This window comes from Eublepharis macularius, chromosome 6 (assembly GCF_028583425.1).
Source record: "Eublepharis macularius isolate TG4126 chromosome 6, MPM_Emac_v1.0, whole genome shotgun sequence".
Taxonomy (NCBI): domain Eukaryota; kingdom Metazoa; phylum Chordata; class Lepidosauria; order Squamata; family Eublepharidae; genus Eublepharis; species Eublepharis macularius.
In genome coordinates, this window is record NC_072795.1 from 55,673,891 (window position 1) to 55,694,488 (window position 20,598).

Below are 20,598 nucleotides of genomic sequence, written 5' to 3' on the forward strand. Positions count from 1 at the left end.
TATGCACCCAGTGTTGTGTTTTATTGGAGGGAGATTTGTGTGAACTGAGGCATGGAAGTCTTGTGATGGGGAGATATTACCCCTTCATCTGTATAACATATGGACTGTATATGGTGCTATTACCATAGCCAAGCAACTTGCCATGCGTTTTAGTTATGGATCTCTTGATCCTCGAAATAAACTCTAAACTGGTGGCTGTTAGTTTTATCCTGGCCATATAGCAGGAAGAATGGCCTGTCTGAGAAGGGCTTTTCAGAGTACATACATTCCCATGAAATCTGATAAAACATACTATTTTAATGACATTCTGGAAAATTAATTCCTGGGGGGATTTTTGGCTGAGGCAAAGAATCCATACTATTCAATGAATGTATGAAGTGTGTAATCAAAAATTAATGCTGGAGCACAGGAACACCTCCAGAGTCATGAAGCACCTGCATGTTTAATTAGATCTAAGAATGGGGTTTTTTAAAAAAGCAAAATGTTCCCTATTGATCATTCAGTGGTATAGATGGGTCAGAACGTTCATTTTTTTTTTATTCAGTAGGGTTTCTTTAAAGACACCCACTCATGTTTAAAGATTTGAATAGCTTTCTGTAGATAGGGCACTCAGTTGTATTTTGACATTACATGTTCCGTTCTAAACAAGGGTGGTCCTTGGCGACCCCATAGAGCTCTACAGATAACCCATGCTTTAGCGAAGTGATATTACCTGAGACTGTATCTTGGATCCAGTGGCTCTATTGCACTAAATGGGGAATCCTCTTTGGAGGAAGGACTCTTCTTCTAATAAAAGTTTCCTCATTTAGTGGAAAGGAACCACTGGATCTAACCTGGAGTCTTTTGTATGGACAGTGACATAATTGGTAAATGGAAGATCCACCCAGGATCATCCTGTAACCGTCCACCTTTTAGAGCTTCCCCTACTTCGCCTCATCATTTCTCCAACCTGCTTTACTATCAGCTTTTCTAACAGATCACAGCCAAAGCAATTTTTAAGAACTGGTGTAAAAACATGTTTATTTTGCAGTGTCATTTATAATTGTAAGACAATGAAGTGCACAAGAAAACTTCCACTTAGATGATCAGCTTGTAAGAAGAGCATGGCTTGTTTGGATTCTATGGCCATTATTTTTGATGCCCCAAAGCTTATGTTCCTTCCCTCTCCCTAGCCCAAAATGAGTTGTAAAATTCTGCCTTCTTATTCACAATAAAGTCTTAATCGAACAGTCCCATTCATAAATCAGCATTTATGTCTCGTGGTGGTGTGGGGGAGAAATGCCTCTTTAATGCATATTATCATAATATGTTGAACAGTATATTGAAATCAACTATCTGGGAAACCTTTTCTGAGTTTTCAAGGGCAAGGAATAGACATTTCCTATGAACTTACCAACAGAAGATTAAAACTCTCTGGTGACCTAGTTACATTATTTTGCTGCTGCTTCACAGGCATAAGCAATGTCCCGCAGTTTCTGGAAGAAGGGTACGTCCAGAGAGTCACTGCTTGGTGGCCTGACAGAGTGGCCTCTTACTGGGGCTCCACTTCGTATTTCAAGATATGAGAGTAGAACTTGTGGTTGGCATTCTCCAGCACCATCACAAACACCTCTGTGCACCCAGATGTGCTGCATGATCCTTCCCAGTAGCCCTCCTTACTTAGAGACAGGGGACAGGTTTTTTCGCATTGGACAAATGCCTTGGCAATACTATGAAGCTTGAGTTTAAACTTGATGTTGCGGTTGGCTGTCAGAAGTCCAGCTAGTGGTTCCACTAGTTCAAAGCCTTCTGCCCACTTGCTGTAAGTCTGAGGAAACACTGGCCACTTGACCTCAGCATTTGGACAGGAGATGAGGTAGTTGAAGATATAGTTATAATTGCCAGGATCTGACTTTTTCTTTGCAAAAATTTTAAGAACAAAATTCCCTGCATGTGGGAGGTGGACCTTAAAATTAACTTGGTTTCCTTGGCAGACTTGTAAGATATGCCGTCGTCTTGTGTCCTCGGTGAGGCTTTTGTTGTCTGAATGCAGTGAGGCTAAAACACTCAAGTCTTTACTGAGGATGAAGCTGAGGTCACAGCGCCCATCATTGGTATTGATCATTGGGCCTTTGTGGGAAGGCTTGAGGAACCCTTGCCTCTCGGTGGACCAGCTATGCCCAACAGGTTGATGGAGTTCCTTTGGAAAGCAAATGTTTCGGTCTACGGAGCTGCATTCTATGATGTATTCTAGTACGCAGCTGTAGAGCTCCTCTGAACCTTTGGACGGCTTGGCATAGATCTGCAATTTATGGCTCCCTGTCTTCTGTGGATAGAGCTCCAGATTCATACCACTCCTCTTCAGAGTCATCAAGCTATATTCCTTTGCCCCTTTCAGATCGAACATAAACAGCATTGGGGAACGGCTCTCCATGGCTATTTCTACTTTCCCATTTACTGTGACATGCAAATAAAGAAGCTGGTTAGGAAAAAGTCTGGCTAGGATGTTTCCTTCTATTTACTGAAAAAAAACCCCACAAAAATCAATCAAAAGCCCTGGAGAATAGAATATCCCAAGTATTGTCAATCATTTTGGCAGTGAAAGGGAGAATATTATGGTCGGCTGGTTAGAATTTGTCAAGCTTCTGTCAAATCCAAATTCAGAATAAATAACAAGAAGGCTGATGGGAAGGGTTTGGTTTGGGGTACTTGTTTTCACTCTATTTTATTATAAATGCAACACAAATGCTCGTCATTCTGGGGAAAAGATGAAAGCGTCTGTGGCTTTCAGTTACATCTCAAGCTGCCTGCACTTTTGACTGCAACTCCTTTAGAAGCTGTCAGTGTTCAGAGGAAGAAGAGAGAGTTCAAAAGACAAGATTCCAAAATGAGGTTCTTCGTCCTGCAGTTAGGTTCTGAATGACACCAAAGGGAACAGCTGAGCACTTGATGCTTTTGAAACTTGGTGCACTTAAACATAAACCCCAATAAGTTGCTACGCTTCAGACACTCGTTTTTCTCAAACTTTCCTCCTTTGTTTTGAGTTAGAATACTAAAAGAATGATAGAGATGCAATCTAATCTGTTGTAGCATTTTGGGTTTGCAGAGATTGGAATCCTAAGGCTGATGGTGATTATGACCAAGAATGGCTGCAGAATGCAGAGCCCCAGGGTTTAGTCCCACAGAGCTAATCTTTCAAAGTAATAAAGCACCAGCCTAAATCCTAATCTCTGCTACTTATCTTTTTCCTCCAGCTACAAGCTGGAACTGTTCCTTATAATAATTGTCAGCGTGTGGCAAGAGCCTGTGCGACTGTACCTGTTTGAATAATTGGTGTTTCTGGGTGGGCTGCCAGCAATCCCATCTTGTAAAAGTCACTCTTGTATAACATGTTGCTCTCAAACTGTTTCAGTGTCACAGTTGGTTTGAGTAGCTGCCAGTTGCTGTTGTCTGGGAAATGATTATTAATAAATAGGGCAGGGTGGGTAAGGAAATAAAATTCATTGTATCTGGAAGAAGAAAGGAGAGGAAAGTGCAGCATTGGCAATGTGCTCATTTTTCTCTGCATTTAGACTTTGCACAAAAATAACAAAGATTGCAGTACTAAGCATATTTTACTGGAAGCAACTTTAGCCAAAGTCAGTGGGATTTACTTCTGGGACTGGACCATAAAGAAGTTCAACAGAATTCTCAGCAGTAAAAGCAGAATTGGGGCTAATGCAAACGGCACAGGGGCCATGCACACTTGTGTGTGTGTATATGTGTGTAAAATAAAGAGAGAAAAAGAGACAGTTTAAAATTAAAAAGTTCTCTCATGTAGTTTCATCAATAAAAACTGCCCCCTGGTGGTGGTATTGTAACTCAAAGGAAAATGATGGCATCCGAGGAAGAAAGGTTGCAGCCACTCTCTGGCTGTTTCTTCATGGATTATTCCCCCTAGATTTGATGCTGTTGAGAAGCATCCCCCTGCCCCCCCGCCCCCCTTCTCTACAGCATCGTGGTACATTTGTGCCTTTCCTGAGTCCTGTGCTTTCCCCCAATCTTTCCCAAAGCTGCTTTGCTGCAAACAGGCTGCCATGTTGTTAGGAAACTTCTGATTTCCCTGTTGTTTCAAAGGCTTGGGGAAGTTATTGTTGTTTGTGCATTCTCCTTACTGTTTATGGGGGTAGCCCCAAATGTAAATGACATACTCGGTGGATTAACTTTCCGTTGGATCTAGGGAAGAGATCTTTATGACGTCTTTAACTGCCTCATTCCTAAACGAGCTAGTGGAAGTTTGTTACGTATTTGGCAACAGATGTCTGAAAAGGGATTGTTGCCTCCTGATGTTGTAATCTTCAAGGTGGAATGGTAAAGTAAATGGAAACATGGGTTGGATCCAGCCAAATTTTTAATTTAATCCCACCCATTTCCCCTGCTTATTGCAGCTGCTGTCTCACATGGCTGCTCTCCATGCAGGTTCCAGGATCCCCTCTACAGACTTTTTGTGGCCAAAACATATATGCTGTTCCCTTTTTTACCAGCAGAGAAGCTGGTTAGAGCCAATCCCATGACTACACCATAAGAATTTCACTACACCCTAACAGTGCAGTCCTTAAGCAGTTATACCCTTCTAAGTTCATTGATGCTGGTTACAGAAAGGCACAAGTCTATATTTTTAAATCAGCAATTTGCCATGAATTTAAAATGGATGCACATATGTGAAACAATTACATCTATATTGCATGTTGTGAAGCATATTAAAGAGAACAAAGAGACTTGCTGCCCTTGCGTGCCCCAACCCCCCCTGGAGGAAAAGAAGAGAAGTGCACCTGAAGGTAAATTTGCTGAAGCCGTCATCGATAGAGCCACTTCCCCAAGTACTGTCCACCAAATGCCACCTTCCCTCAAGGTAAACAGCATTCCAGGCATGATCATATTCTCCTGTAAAAGTCTGCCCAGTCCTGTAGCCATGGCCTTTAGAATGGCCAGATAAGTTCACACACTGCACTCCTGCAATGCTATGGGGAAGAAAGGAAAGGAGGGACATAGGAAGAAATGGTACAGTTTCTAAAGGATGGCCTTTCTTCTTTATTCAGGATCATACACTAACTGCTACTGTCTGTTATGCTTGTCACAGAGTTCCATAAAGCATATCCACAATTCTGAGGCTATTTCCCAACATTGCTGTGATGTTGCTGTTACTACTACTAATACTACTGCCAACAATGAGTATGGTCAGGTTTTCCTTAAATCCTTCCTATCATGTTTTGTACAGAGGTAAATGCAAATAAATTCTTTCCTTTTCTCATACCAAATGATGAAAATATTTTGCAATTTTATAGAGATGCCTGAAGAAGAAAGAAGTTATTTATGTAAGAAAAGACTGCTAAAACAGGAGTTCCAGTTTCCTTAAGAACAAGGGCACCCCATGATGTCTAAAGGTTCACACAGGAAAGATAAAACGGCCTGTGTTGCATTATGGTGGCAGCAACTAAGGTGTCCCTGGCTACTGGTAACTCTTTCTTACATCTGCTTGCTCCCTTGTATAACTCCCACCCGTTAGCAGACTGATTGATCAAAATTTGCCTATTCTTATTCCCAAACCAAGGTCAGAACAGAAGCTAGGTGGGGCAGTTAATAAGCTCATCCCCAGCTGACCTCTAGGAGGCAGTCCCAGGCAGATCAAAGGTACAGGGCCCCTAAGTGGATGAAGGGCTTGGCCGGCTCTACAGTGAGCAAAGGCAAACAGGCTTAAAAGTATTGCGTGGCACAGCAATGACCTAACCAGGTTCTTTTTTCTTATGGTTAACAACTCATCAATTAGAAGTGAGTGGCTAGCAATGGGATGCAAAGAGCTCCCTCGACACTTAACAAAGCAAGTAGCTTGAGCAGTGTGATGGTAGATGGAATTAAATGTGTGGTAACGAGGACTGAAAGAAACAATTGGAATTGATTGCGGACACTGATACAATCACTGCAGACAGTTCAGTGAAGGAATCTGCTCAGTGCATAGAGATGATTAAAAGCAAATAAGATGTTAGCCTGTGTTTCACAGGGGAATAGAAAATAATCTAGAAAATGTTTCAATGGTGTTACACGAATGGCATGACCTTCCCTTCAATGCTGTAGACAGGCTCAATCTCTTCAATGTGAAGAAAAGTAGTTCAGGGAAAGAGAACAAAAATGCTAATGGCCTACGGGAAGTACATGAGAGAAGAGTTATTTCTTCTTGGTGGGCAAAGAAATAACTGCCTCAAATACACTGTATGATTGGTGACATGGTCGCAGTCTATATAACTGGTGCAAACGGCCAGTTGGTTGGTTGTTCTTTCACATAATAGCCATAGCTGGGCCAGTGCTAGTGGCTACAGTGATCTCTGATTTAAACCCTTGAAATACAAACCTTTCTGCATGTTGCTGTTTCCTTCTGCCAAGCTGGTGTTTTGTTCACTCAGAGCTGCCTTTAGTCAATTAACTTTGTGGTTGTAAACTGTAGGCTGCCAGCTCAACCAGCTGCCCAAGTTCTGGAATTTGGGGCAGCTTCTACTTCAGTATGCCAAACTAGTGGCTAAGCATTATTTTTTTTTTAATGTATTTGTAGCTAATACAATTTACATTTGCAACAGAGATTGCTGGTAGATTGTTGGAACCACTTGGTTCAAAGGCAGTTTTTTCTGTTTGCGACATGGGCTTTTCTCGCATAAAGTTCTTTCAATGTGTATCAGGATCTGTGAATGCCCTTCTTCCCTTCACTGGCATCAGAGCCACAGAAGAAGACCCGCCAGGCTAAGCAGCTGTCAGTGCAGAGACCCCCACCAGCTGTGTCAGTGGTCTTGGAGTCTACTCAGACATGGTTGATTGAAAATCAGAACTTGTCACAGAGTGCCGGTATGTTGGCTATAAGAGACTATGCTCATGGTCCAGTGCTGAAAATGTTTGGCATTAAAACACACTGAATTATTAATGTAATGCCCTCCACCCATGATGGAAAGGCTAGAAGAAGTATGTTATAGTTGCCCTGATGTAGGACAATAATGAACGACCAAGAGGAGAGTGTTGTGTTCCATCAAAATGTTCTCCCTGCTCATGGAGAAAATTAGTTAGGGCTGCTACTTGAAGCCATTATTATGATTTACTTTCTCTTTGCAGGCCCTGACAAGTTCTTGTGTGGGAAAAGCTCTTGGAAAGCTTTCATGAAACTGCCTTTTACTGAGTCAGACCATGGGTCTATTAAGATTATTGTCCGCTTTGGTTGGCACAGGTCTTTCCTATCACCTACTCTCTGATCCTTTTTAACTGGAACTGCCAGGGAGTGAACTTTAGACCTTCTGCAGGCAAAACAGATGCTCTACTACTGAGTCATAGCACCACCTCCCACTGCTGCCCCCACGCAGTAGTGCCTTGATTGACAAATGTCGCAGCATCCATAAATCATTAGCAAACTTAGCAAAACTTTTTCCTTCCCTTCACACTCTATATTAATTCCTTGGAATGGGGCAGACTGCAGAAAGATATGTTTTAACTCAGCATTTGTTGGTGTTTGCTATAACAAAAAATGAACAAGGGACATTGTGGTGCTTTGCTTAAATTGTTTTAGAGGATGAGATTAGACAACTATGTGAAAGATAGTTTAGTCTGTCTCATTCTAGCGGGAGGAAGTGAAATGATTTATCAATACATCTACCTGCCCTTTGGTCTCATAAAAATGTAATTAGTGCTGTGCTGAATTTTTGCACTAGAATATATTTGAGACAAGAACTGGGCTTTAATAAGCTACACAAAGCCCTTTGAAAATACCTACTTTCACCCTTTTCCACCTGTTCACAACCTTGGTATACTATCACTTTCTCACTGTTTGGGGGATGATTTTCTTCTTCACTGCATGAGCCTAACCAATCAGGAATTTTGTGGTGAAAACCACATTTGGTTGATCATCAAAATTTGACAGCATTACTAAAGGTTAATGAAGCTGTCCCATTTACCTCTCTCTGACAGGGTGGGAGGAAACTGACATGTGACTAATTGTGGCAGAGTTTGAATGGGCATGTATATTTAGACGTGCACTTGAATGGACCTCTCATTGAAAGTAATGCAGTTTTATGCAGATGGCGCCAAGTAAGTACCTTGGAGGAGTCCATCCAAAGCTGATGTGTAGGTGGTGGACATTCGCATTTGGATGTGCATCTGGATATAGATGTCATCTCTATTACTTTCAGTGGGAAGCATATTTCAGTACATACCCCCATCCACAGTCTGCCACAACTTGCCAAGCACACACAACTGGGTTGGGTGAAGAAATGTTGGCTCAGTTAATCAAAATAAAATCATCACTGATAATTCTAATGTTTCATAAGGTTGATATTTACTTTTCCTGGATCCCAGAGCGTTGGCCTGGAGGAATTCCAAGCTGTAATTAAAACAACAACAAAACAGCTTCCCTTTCTCTAGTTTTAAATATCAGTTATTAAGAACAGGCACATTTCCAAGGGATCAGGGATGAAGACTGTTTTGGAAGGAGCTCTAATTATTGATTCAGCTAAGAGCTGTATGTGATGAAAGGGGTGGCACAGGCTGCAAAAAAGTTCCAGAGTGGGGCAAGTACAAAAACTGCCAGATCTAATTCATAAAATAAACTAATAGAAAAGTTCTACTTTGGAGGAGTCAGCAGAATCTCTTCTTGCCATCAGACAGAAGTAATAATAGTAGTTGCACGTCAATCCTTCCTCTATCTTATACAAGAAAATGCTCTAGTTTTGGGTCTATGCAGATGTTGGCAGAAAGCATGGTCAAACTCAGTGCATGATACCACTCACCATGTATTACATGGAAAGGACTACATGGGGTATTCTGTAGCCCACAGGCCTGTTGTTCTTTTAACCTTCATATACTCAAGGAAAAAACGTACAACTTCTCCTAACTAAATTATCCCCGTGTACTCATCTGCCATTATGTTAATGCAATGCGAGCCTCAGCAGATGGCACAAAGTAAATTATAGTGGGGGAGGAGGAGGAGCAAAATTGACCTTTCTAGTACTTGCTGCTATTCAACAGTACAATTTCAACATTATATTTCAAGTCATGATTGATGTCAACGGAGGCAGGACTTATACAGGTGACAGTGAAACTGAAACATCTCTTTTTGGATAGAACATTTCTGATCTTAATGTACCTGCACATTTGTTCAAAGAGGCCAGCGTATCCCTCACAAATGCTCTTTCCACTCTGAAGGACATCCTTGGGCTTGAAAGACAGTTGATCTTTATTATAGAAGCCCACAACATCATATTCTGGGGGAACAAAGTGGAAATTTCAGCCAAATGGGTAAAACAAAACAAGCAATGGGTAGTTACAAAATCTGCTGTGCCCTCATTACCCAGGTCCACCACGGATCACACGGACCTGTGCTAAATGGCAAGAAACTGTTAACTTACAAACAGGAATAAGAGAGAGTTCCTCTAGAGGTGTCTGCTTTCAAATCTCATTATATGCAATTCAGGAAAAGATCTACAGAGCCTCAAGACCATGTGTGCATGCGAAACTCCCATGTTCTTTATTGTTAAGGTCTTATGAGAAGATACGATCTTTAAAGCTGTGTGCAATCAGATCCTGATTAGTCAGTTATTCTCAAAGGCAGAGCAGAATCTCCGTTGAATTTTCCAGGTGTGACATGGCAAACTGTGATACAAATGTGGTGGTAGGAGAGGACTGTGATGCCACAATACTGAACAAGACTGGTTGGAGACTCTTGCACATTTTTGATCCTCTAGCTCATTGTTTAGATTTTCTGCTCTCAGGATACATTCTTTGTATGCATGCCTCCAAGCCCTGCTCTACAGCCATGAAGGCTAGAATGCTTGTTACTGGGATGTTGCTTCATCTAGTCCTTCTACGTTTGCTGTAACTTGTTCTGAATGAGGGCCGTTCTTTATTTTTGACATACAACCTTCATGCCTGCTGCAAATTTTATGACTTCTGGCTTTACCAGGAGCTGGATCCAGAGCTGTGTTTTGGTGGGTACAAGGACTTTTGCCCACAGAATGTGACTCTCTCTCCTCCTTCCTCCCATGGAAACACAAAATGCCTACCAAATCATGCTTGGGGACACCCCCAGGAACAAAATTTTGGGAATCACTTAGGGCTGACTTGGGAAGAGGGAGCCAAAAAAGTCATGCTTTGGGGATGGAAATCCTTGCACCTGTGGAAATGCTGTGATAGATTCAAACCAGAGTCTGGACATTGATGTAATTATTGCTCACATCCTGCTTTCTTTTATTCATGGAACTTAAAACAGCTTACATAGGATTCTCAGCAATGACCAGACCAGACCTAATTAGCTTCAGCAAAGTTGCTGCATCATGTGCCTTCTAACCATGGTCTGAGATTAAGACCTGTAGCACATGGGGGCTGAAACTAGATGTGATGTGCAATTACATGTCTCTGTCTCCCAAAGTTATTTTAACCAACAGCGGTATTAGAAGGCACTGACCTCAATGGCCCAGGCTAGCCTAATATTGTCAGATCTCAGAAGCTAAACAGGGTCAGCCCTGGTTAATAATTGCATAGGAGACCACCACGGAAAGAAGTACACGGTTGCTCTGCAGATGTAGGCAAAGGCAAACCACCTTTGAATGTTTCTTGCCTTGAAAACCCTAAGGGGCCATGACACTTTCCACCACCAGTATCAGGAGATTGAACATTTGTTGGAAGAAGGATGCTTTGACTCTCGCCCCTTTGGTCAGTTTCCTGCTCAAAGTCACCCCCTTCAACTGTTTTCTTTCCCCAGTATAAAAGACAGGAGTATCAATATCAACACAACCAATATCAACACACGTCCTCCAATTTGAGCAGTTTACTAACAAGTCTTCCATGATGTTACAGTATTTTCACAGCAGAGTTTTGAACCGGGAGAATGGCTCAAAGGAAGACAATAACTGATACACACCTTTCCTGGCAATTGACAAATCTAAGAAACAGTTTATTGGCAAGTAGGGCCCAAGCATTATTTTTGGGGTCCAGTACAAACTTGTAATATGCCCCTCTTCCACACCAACATCACAACCCCTTATCCCATATGTATAATCTCATGAGCCATGAAAAATTTGTTTTAATTCTGTTCCTGTTTGGGATCCATGGAGGTCTAACGCAGCTCCACTTGCGGAGCTGACCGGACTGCCGTTTTAACCGGCCGGCGGGGTGAAAATAGCCCGCGGCCGACTGCTCTCAGGCGGGGAGCAGGCAAAGAACGCTCAAGACCCTAGGGTGAGCTAGATCTCGGACGAGGGGGGGGCTCTACACAGCGAGTCTCCCCCCGATCCTTGAGGTCCCACCTTGCGACGGGTCGGCTATAATCTCTGCGGCAGTTTTGGGGCCAATTCGGCTGGCATAAGACCTACATACCCAAGCATCGATTGGGGGAAGAAGCTGAGAGGAGAACTTAAAATCGAAACAGCGATTACAACCCGAGAAAAGTGAAGAGAAGGTAAAGATCATTATCTTCTGAGACGGGACAGATTGATAAAAACAGAGAGGAAAAAAAGTAGATTTTTAAACTGCAACAGACTAGTGAAAAGGAGGGGAAGACTCGGCAGGAATCGAATTTAAAAAGAGACTAAGTTTAAAGAAGTTATTAAAGAAATGGGACTATTGTTTTGAATACCTGTGGCTTTGGAGCTGTGAGAAAAAGACACCATCGCGAGATCTGCTGTGGGAAGACGGGAGACAGGAAGTGCGTAATAACAATAGAGTGGCTGGAGAGAAGCGGCCCTTGCTGGAGGGCAGGAAGTAGGGAATCGCCATTTTTGAAAGGGGAAGGGTCGCGGCTTCAGCGGAAGAGGAAGTAGGCCATCTTGGATTACAAAATCATAGAGAAACCATAGAGAAAAGACGCCCGACATTTTGGACTCTTTAAAACTTAATTTCTATAAGAAGACCGGGACATTTAAAATAGAAAAACGTTAAATTTTACGCCACGGAGTTAAGGAAGAGAGCGGATTCGTGGGAGCGAGCTAAAGCAAGCCCCACGATGTCAAAAAAAGAGTGGCAATCGGCAATAGAAAACCTGGATAAAAACCTGGACAAAAAACTTTTAGATATGATTAAAGAACTTAAGGACACGAAATTGGAGCTGATAAAAGAGGTTAAAGAGGTTACACAGACAGTAAAATCGGAGCTGTCAGAAGTGAAAAAAGGTATGGAAACAATACGAAGTGAACTACAAGGAACGCAGCAGAGAGTTAAAACAGTAGAAGACGCGATGGAGAATTTAGCAGACACGCAACAAACAGAGATGAGATTGGTGAAGGGGAGAATGTCAGTTGCAGAAACTAAGCATATGGAGAAGCAGCTACGTTTTCGTGGCTTGCCAGAAGTGGAAGGAAAGTCAGCGCAAGAACAGATGACTGAGGTGTTGGCTGAATACCTGGGGAAGGAGGAGGAGGAAGTTGTGGCTATCCTAGATGTGGCGTACCGTGTGAACTCGAGAATTGCAACCCAGAGGAAATTACCAAGGGATGTGATTGTGCAGTTTACAACTAGAAACATGAAAGAGAGGATTGTGACAAAACAGTTTCAAGATCCATTGGAGATTGATGGCAAGACGATTATTATAATGAAGGAACTGCCCAGATCAGTGTTATTGGACCGGAAAAAATATAAAGTGCTAATTCAGACTTTGAAGGACATGAATATTAGGTACAGATGGGAGCTACCGGAAGGAGTGTCCTTTGAGTTTGGAGGGGCAAAAAAACGCATCAGATCTGAGCGGGAGATGGAGCGATTTATTAAGGACAATGAAAAAGACTTACCAACAAAACTATGAATATGGAGTGTAAAGTATTATCTTGGAATGTAAATGGACTAAACTCACCGAATAAGAGGAAAAATATTTTTCATTGGCTACTAAAACAAAAATGTGATATTGTTTGTTTGCAGGAGACCCATATTAGAAAACAGGATGTAAAATATTTAAAATCTGGAAAATTGGGCAAAGAATTTGTAGCGGCCTCCAACAAGAAAAAAAGAGGAGTGGTGTTGTACATAAAGGAGGAGCTGCAGCCAAAATTTGTTATGAGAGATGTGGAAGCTAGATTTGTAGCAGTGGAATGTAATTGGAATTTAAAGAGAGTGTTGGTAGTCGGACTTTATGCACCTAATGGTGCAAAGGAAAGCTTCTTTGAGGATTTAAGGAAGCATTTAGACGATCTTGCATATGACCAGATAATTCTTGCTGGAGACTTCAATGGAGTGACAGATTTGGAATTAGACAAAAAGACTACAACAGCACAAAAGAAAAGAGGACTATTGCCAAAGCTTTTTTTTGAGTTGATTCAACAAGAGACTCTCGAAGATGTATGGAGGAGAGAATATCCTAAAACCAGACAGTTTACTTTTTATTCTGCAAGGCATCTTACATTATCAAGAATTGACATGATCTGGGCCTCAAAAGACTTAGCGTTATGGACTAAGGAGGTAGAAATAATGCCGATGGTAGGCTCAGATCACAACCCAATTATATGGAAATTTGGAAAAAGGAGAAAAAGGAAAGCCTGGAGAATAAATGAGGACTTGTTACAGGAAAGAGAGAATATGGAAATATTGAGAAGAGAGACAAAGTTTTTCATACAATACAACGTGAACAAAGAAGTACCAACCAACAAAGTTTGGGATGCATACAAGGCGGTTGTAAGGGGCATACTAATGGACTTAAATGGTAGAGCAAGGAAAAAGAAAGAGGAGAAAAGACAAGAGATTGAGGAGAAAATAAAAGCCAAAGAAGCACAGTTAAAAAAGAGACCAGGAAAAAAGAAAATATACCAGGAAATCAAAATTCTTCAAGAACAGCTAACAGCAATGAGTAATAAAGAATTGGAGTGGAACCTTAAAAGATTGAATCAAAAAGCGTTTGAGGGTGCCAATAAACCTGGGAAATATTTGGCATGGCAATTGAAGAAGAAAAGGGAAAAGAAAACAATAAATAAAATCTGTGAAGAAAATAAAACGTACTTGGAGCAGACTACCATCAGTAGAGCCTTTTATAAATTTTATGCTAAGCTGTATAATAAAAAAGAAGTAAACAAAGAATCAATAGCATCATATCTGGAGAAAACCAAACTTCCAGAAATCTCGGAAGCTTGGAGAAATAAGTTGAACAGTGAAGTAACTGATGAGGAAATAAGTAAGGCAATACAATCCGCAAATCTAGGAAAGGCGCCAGGGCCAGATGGACTTACGGCTAAATTTTATAAGATAATGGCCAATGAACTGGCACCATTCCTAAAAGAGGTGATGAATGGAGTTTTTAGGGATCAAAGGATTCCAGATACTTGGAGTGAAGCGAATATATCATTGATCCCAAAAGAGGGCCAAGACCTGACCAACGTGAAAAATTACAGACCTATATCACTACTTAACAATGACTATAAAATTTTTGCGAAGATATTGGCGGAGAGATTGAAGGGGTGGCTCTCGGAAGTTATAGAGGAGGAACAAGCAGGCTTTTTGCCAGACAGACAAATAAGAGACAATTTAAGGACAGTGATTAATGCTATTGAATATTATGACAAGCGTTGTGACAAAGAGGTTGGTTTCTTCTTTGTAGATGCTGAAAAAGCGTTTGACAATTTAAACTGGGACTTTATGTTTGCCACTATGGAAAAGCTACAACTGGGAGAAAGATTTGTCAAAGCAATTAAGGAAATTTATAGAGACCAGACTGCAGCAATTGTAGTGAATGATGAACTGACCAAGAAATTGACGATTAGTAAAGGAACAAGACAAGGTTGCCCGTTATCTCCATTGTTGTTCATTTTAGTATTGGAGATTCTGATGATACAAATACGACAAGACGAGGAAATACGAGGAATAAAAATAAAGGACTATTCATATAAGGTCAGAGCATTTGCAGATGACATAATGTTAATTGTAGAAGACCCACTGGAGAACATGCCAAAAGTGATAGATAAGATTAAGGAGTTTGGAGACTTGGCAGGTTTCTTCATTAACAAAAAGAAGTCAAAGATACTATGCAAAAACATGACTAAGCAGAAACAACAATTGTTAATGGAAACAACGGATTGTGAAGTAACTAGTAAGGTGAAATATTTGGGAGTTGAGCTGACTGCAAAAAATATAGATTTGTTCAAGAATAATTATGAAAAATTATGGATTCAGATAGAGAGAGACTTGATCAAATGGAATAGATTGAACTTGTCATGGCTGGGCAGGATTGCAGCAGTTAAGATGAATGTGTTACCAAGAGTAATGTTTTTGCTACAGACAATACCAATCATCAGAGACTCTAAACAATTTGAAAAATGGCAGAGGAAAATATCAGATTTTGTTTGGGCAGGCAAGAAGCCTCGAGTGAAAGTAAAAGTTTTACAAGATGCAAAGGAAAGAGGCGGAATGCAACTGCCCAACCTGAGACTTTATCATGATGCAATCTGCCTAGTTTGGCTAAAAGAGTGGATGACATTAAAGAATAAGAAACTATTAGCCCTAGAGGGATATAAAAAAATTTTTGGATGGCACGCATACCTATGGCATGACAAAGTGAAGGTCAACTCGATGTTCCTGCATCATTTTGTAAGGAGAAGTTTATATACAATCTGGAAGAAGTACAGAATTTATCTACAAGAAGGAACCCCCTTGTGGGTGGTTCCATATGAGGTGATAGACCCGAGAGCTGTTGATAATGAACAACAATGCTTAACGTACAAAGAAATAACTAAAATTGAAGTATCTAAACTTAGAATAAAGACGCAAGAGGAACTATCACCTAACTATGATTGGTTCCAGTATAGGCAGATCAGAGACTTATACAATTCGGACTCTACAAAAGGGGGCATACGAACAGAGAACTCGGAACTAGAGCAGACCCTTCTTAAAGAAGATAAGAAAAGAATATCCAAGGTATACCAAGTACTGCTGAAATGGTATACTGAGGACGAGACAGTTAAAACACAGATGGTGAAATGGGCTATAAATTTTAATAAAGAAATAACAATGGAGGCATGGGAATACTTGTGGAAAACTACAATGAAGATAACGACATGTACTAATATTAAAGAGAACATTTACAAAATGATTTATCGTTGGTACATGACACCAAAGAAGATTGCGCTAGGGAACTTGAATACTTCTAATAAATGCTGGAAATGTAAGAAACATGAGGGCTCCCTCTACCACATGTGGTGGTCGTGTGAGGTAGCTAGGCAGTACTGGGGGGAAATAATAAGAGAAATGAGTGAAATTTTACAGTTTCAAATAAATAAGAACCCAGAACTCCTGCTACTAAACTTGGGAATGGAGGGAATTCCAGCCCATCATAGGACGTTGATATTTTATATGACAGCAGCAGCTAGACTTTTGTATGCGCAAAAATGGAAAGTACAAGAAGTGCCAACTATTGAAGATTGGATCTACAAATTGCTGTATATGGCTGAAATGGACAAGATGACGAGAAAATTGAGAGATCTGGACTCAGGGCAGTTTAGCACGGACTGGGAGAAGCTGAAACAACATCTGGAGAAGAAATGGGAGGTGGGAGGAAAACTGTGGCAGTTTGAGAACTACTGAAGTATAATATAAGTATAAAAGAGAGGGGTGACTTTACCGGGGGAGGAAGAGAAAAGTGAACTTATAAGCAGTTAGATTAATAGATTGATATATATATATAGATATGTATAGGTTAATTGATAGAACATTGATAGAGAATAATTAATGATAAGGTTTAAACATGAGGATTGAGTAACTAACAATATTTTCTTTCTTTGATAAGATTTATATGCACCAAACTGAATGTACAGAAGAGTTAAATTGATTGACTATGTGATGAGCTATATAGAATTACCATAAAAAGATGAAATGAGTAACATATAGAGAACAAATCAAATTGTTTGATTTGTTTGATTTAAATGTGGGAAATTTTTATGGTTTATGATATATAGGTTTATGATATATAGAAATATTCAAAATGGGAAAAGGGGATAAATTGTTTATCCAAGGACGTACAGTTTGGGTGTATAGTAAGTAAAGGAGTTAAAGATGTACTGCTTAATATAATGGAGAATGTATATCTGTTTTAGATAGAGGAATTTAATAGAAGTAAGGGAAAAGGGACAGAGGGGGGGAAAGCTGTTGGAAGTCAACAAAAGGGGGGGAAAGGGAGGGGGTTAGAAATGAAAAATTTGGGGAAAATTGAATGTAATGTAAAAATAATAATATTCTAACCCAATAAAAATTTTTCTAAAAAAAAAAAAAATTTGTTTTAATTCTGAAATTAATGTTACATATTCTACATTTCTGAGAAATGCTGGCCTTTTCTTTAATAAAAGCTCCCTGCCTGAGACTTCTACAAGATTGCCAACGGTTTTTGTTACTTTTTGGTCACCAAAACAAGATTATGCTGGCAATTTATTTTATTTTTTTTAAAAAAAAATCTAATGGACCAATGTGGTTGCAAAGATTAGGCCAATTAACTTAAAGTTTTATTTTTCTGGCCTTTTCCACTGCAAAATCATGAACTAGCCCTCCCTTGTCCCCCAAGTCATTTTTCTTGCAAATTCACATTCAGTAGACAGGATGGCTAGGTAGCTTAACTGGTCTTGCCCCATTGTAGAACACCTGCAGTTTTTGAGGAGTTCTTTCAACTTCTTCAAAACATAGGAATCCCATTTCCCTGGTGGAGGTGGGAGATTCCCCACTCTCAGTCTCTGCTCCCCTCAGCTTACCTTACAGGCGAGGGGGAAAAGGTGTGGGGAATCAGACTGGGAGCTCTGGAGTGCACTTCTGTGCACTCCAGACAACTTCCTTGTTGTGCCAGAAATGATATCATGCCTGGTGCAACAAGGAAGTGAAGGCCACTGCATGGGACTAATTTGTGAAAAATCATCCACCAATACTAGTTATCAAATTGGCCCTGCACAGCGGCCTTCACTTTAGACTTACCTTTCCCAGGGGTTTGCTTGGTTACCTGCTGATTGCTGGTGATCAGCGGGAGGTAGCAAACTCTGGCGATTGCCCACCACTGGCAGGCAACCTAGGAAAGCACGCACTGGGCATGCTCCCATCGGGGCGGGATGACATTACTTCCTGAAGTGATGTCATTGCGCTGGCCATGGGCATACTCCTGCTCTTCGCAGGCGCCAATTTTCATCCCAAATGGGCCAGAATTAGCCCCTTGCAAAGTGTGAAAGCACACCTCTAGCTGACAAGATGACATCACTTCCCAGAAGTGACATCATCACACCTCTCCAGGAGTGCACGCACAACGAAACTTCCTCAGGTAAGTCTGAGGTTCCCCCCTCCTGCTGGGAGAGTATAACAACAACAACATTCGATTTATATACCACCCTTCAGGACAACTTAATGTTCTCTCAGAGCAGTTTACAAAGTATGCTATTATTATCCCCACAACAAAACACCCTGTGAGGTGGGTGGGGCTGAGAGAGCTCCAGAGAACTGTGACTAGCCCAAGGTCACCCAGCTGGCAACAAGTGGAGGTGTGGGGAATCAAACCCGGTTCTCCAGATTAGAGTCCCACGCTCTTAACCATCACACCAAACTGGCTCCCAGGTATATGGACCTGGGAACCCTACTTCCCTTCCTTGTCATGCTCTGTGTGACATGGAAGCCCTCCAGAGTGTGTGAGGTAAGTTCCCTCCATGCGTGCCGCCTCACACAACTCCCCCATCCCCCGGTTCGGGCCCCAAGGGACCTGGCAACCCTATTCCACAGCCACTGGCAGTGTACAATGAATCTATAGGACTATGCACACTTCACTGAAAATGAGTTGCCATAGATTTGATCTCTATATTGAAATAATTTTCATCTTGATTTTGTTCATCTGCTTCCCTGCAGAAAGGCCTTGTCTGAGGGTCTGATTATGTTACCTCCCCCTCCAAGTTCTACTTTCTTTTTGTGACTATGTCACTGCCCCACCGGTCTCCTGTATCCCACCCTCTGTCTACAGTTCCTAGCAAATGACTACTCTGACCAGAGGTCCTTGGGATGAGCAGTGAGTCTCAGTGCTAGAGCCAGCCTCATGGGATTTCCTTCTGGTTTTCTTTCCCTATGTTTTCCCTGCAACTCCCTGTGGGAGAGTTTGGCTGAGATTTCTGTACACTAAACTAGAAGTAAGCCATCAGGGAGTTCACTTCACTGCAAACCCCATAGGGTTGCCAGATGTCCAGTTTTGACCCTCAGAGTCCAGTGTTTGTGCTTGCTGTCTGAGAAATAACTTGAGAAAAAGCAGACATATAAATGCGTGGTATTTTCTAATTAAAAGTTCCAAAAGACTGCTAGCAACTGGCAGCCAAACTGGTTGTGTCTGAAATGGCACAAAAAATCCACTTGCAACCAGTAGCCAAAATGATTTACAGAGGCTGTGTGAAAAGGGCCCCAGATAACACAGCTATTCTGTCTAGGGTTGTCTGGTGGGAGAATAAGGGGACCTGGCACTCAACTTTTGAGGCTTTTCGCACACGTGCAAAGCATGCACTCCTAGCGTGGTGTGATGACATCACTTCTGGGCACGATGTCATCACTCCTGGAAGTGCTGTCATCGCACCTTTGTTCGCCTTCTTTTACCTCCTTACATTTCTAGCTGTCTGATTTTTATTTATAGCCACCACTGGATATGGCAGCAAGGAGCATGAGTGTTTCTGACTGTGAGTGAATTAGACACTTATACATATTTAGGGCCTGCAAATCCTACTAGAAGCAGCACATGTTCTCACTGTCTTCTGGTGCATTGCTCTGCTCTTTTCACCAGTACCCTTCTGTTCTGCCTAAAGCTTTTTTCCCCAGCTGGAATGCTGTGGAATGGTATTCCGGCATCTCTTAAAAATACCCATGTGACTGGGTGGGTATTTGGACCTGAAGCAGCCAGGATTGGGCCACTGCCTGGAGTGCTCTCCTGTGTGGCAGTGGCCCATCCCAGGCTGATTCGGGCCAGATCCAGGCCGTTTGTGCCTGTTTTGGCCCAGTTATGGCCCAAAACAGCCAGGATCAGGCTGCTCCTGGGTGAGAGAGGGTTCCTCTGCATGGAAGTGGCCCATTCCAAGCCAATTTGGGCCTGATCTGGGCCATTTTGGGCCCAATTTGGCCATTTTGGGCCTGCTTGGGACAAATTCGGGCCCGAAATCGCCAGGATCAAGCTGCTGCGGGGCAGGGGACAGTTCCCTCATATGGCAGCAGCCCGTTCCAGGCTGATTTGGGTCCAATCCCGGGCCAGTTTTGGCCATTTGGGGCCCATTTTGGCCCAATTTAGGCCCAAAACGGCCAGGATTGGGCCGCTGCCAGGTGGGGGACGGTTCCTCCACATGGCAGCGGCCTTTCCCAGGCCAATTCAGGCCTAATCTGGGCCATTTCAGGCTCGATTTGGCCCAATTTGGGTCCAAAACAGCCAGGATCGGGTTGCTGCAGGGCTGGGGAGAACTCTCCTGTGTGGCAGCGGCACATTCCAGGCCAATTTGGACCCAAATTGGGCTCCCTGTGGAGCGCGGGAGCACTCCCGGGGTGGCCATGGCCTGTATGATGACATCACTTCCCAGAAGTGACATCATCACATGGTTCCAGGACCACGCGCACATACATATGGTACCCAGTGAATTCCACCACCTCTTTCCCCTACTCCTG

The 20,598-nt window shown here is 42.0% G+C and overlaps 1 protein-coding gene across 1 annotated transcript in view; it reads right to left on the reverse strand.

Annotated features, from left to right (window-relative positions):
- Positions 1–1,014: 1,014 nt before the first annotated feature.
- The window catches only part of KY (kyphoscoliosis peptidase), a 54,213-nt gene continuing 34,629 nt past the window's right edge, over positions 1,015–20,598 (reverse strand). Inside the window, exons 8-11 of the mRNA XM_054982254.1 lie at positions 9,131–9,248; positions 4,791–4,979; positions 3,298–3,488; positions 1,015–2,436 (exon numbers count right to left, since the gene is read on the reverse strand). Of these exons, the coding sequence (XP_054838229.1) occupies positions 1,532–2,436; positions 3,298–3,488; positions 4,791–4,979; positions 9,131–9,248 (1,403 nt within the window). The 3' untranslated portion in view covers positions 1,015–1,531. The remainder of the gene's footprint in view (positions 2,437–3,297; positions 3,489–4,790; positions 4,980–9,130; positions 9,249–20,598) is intronic.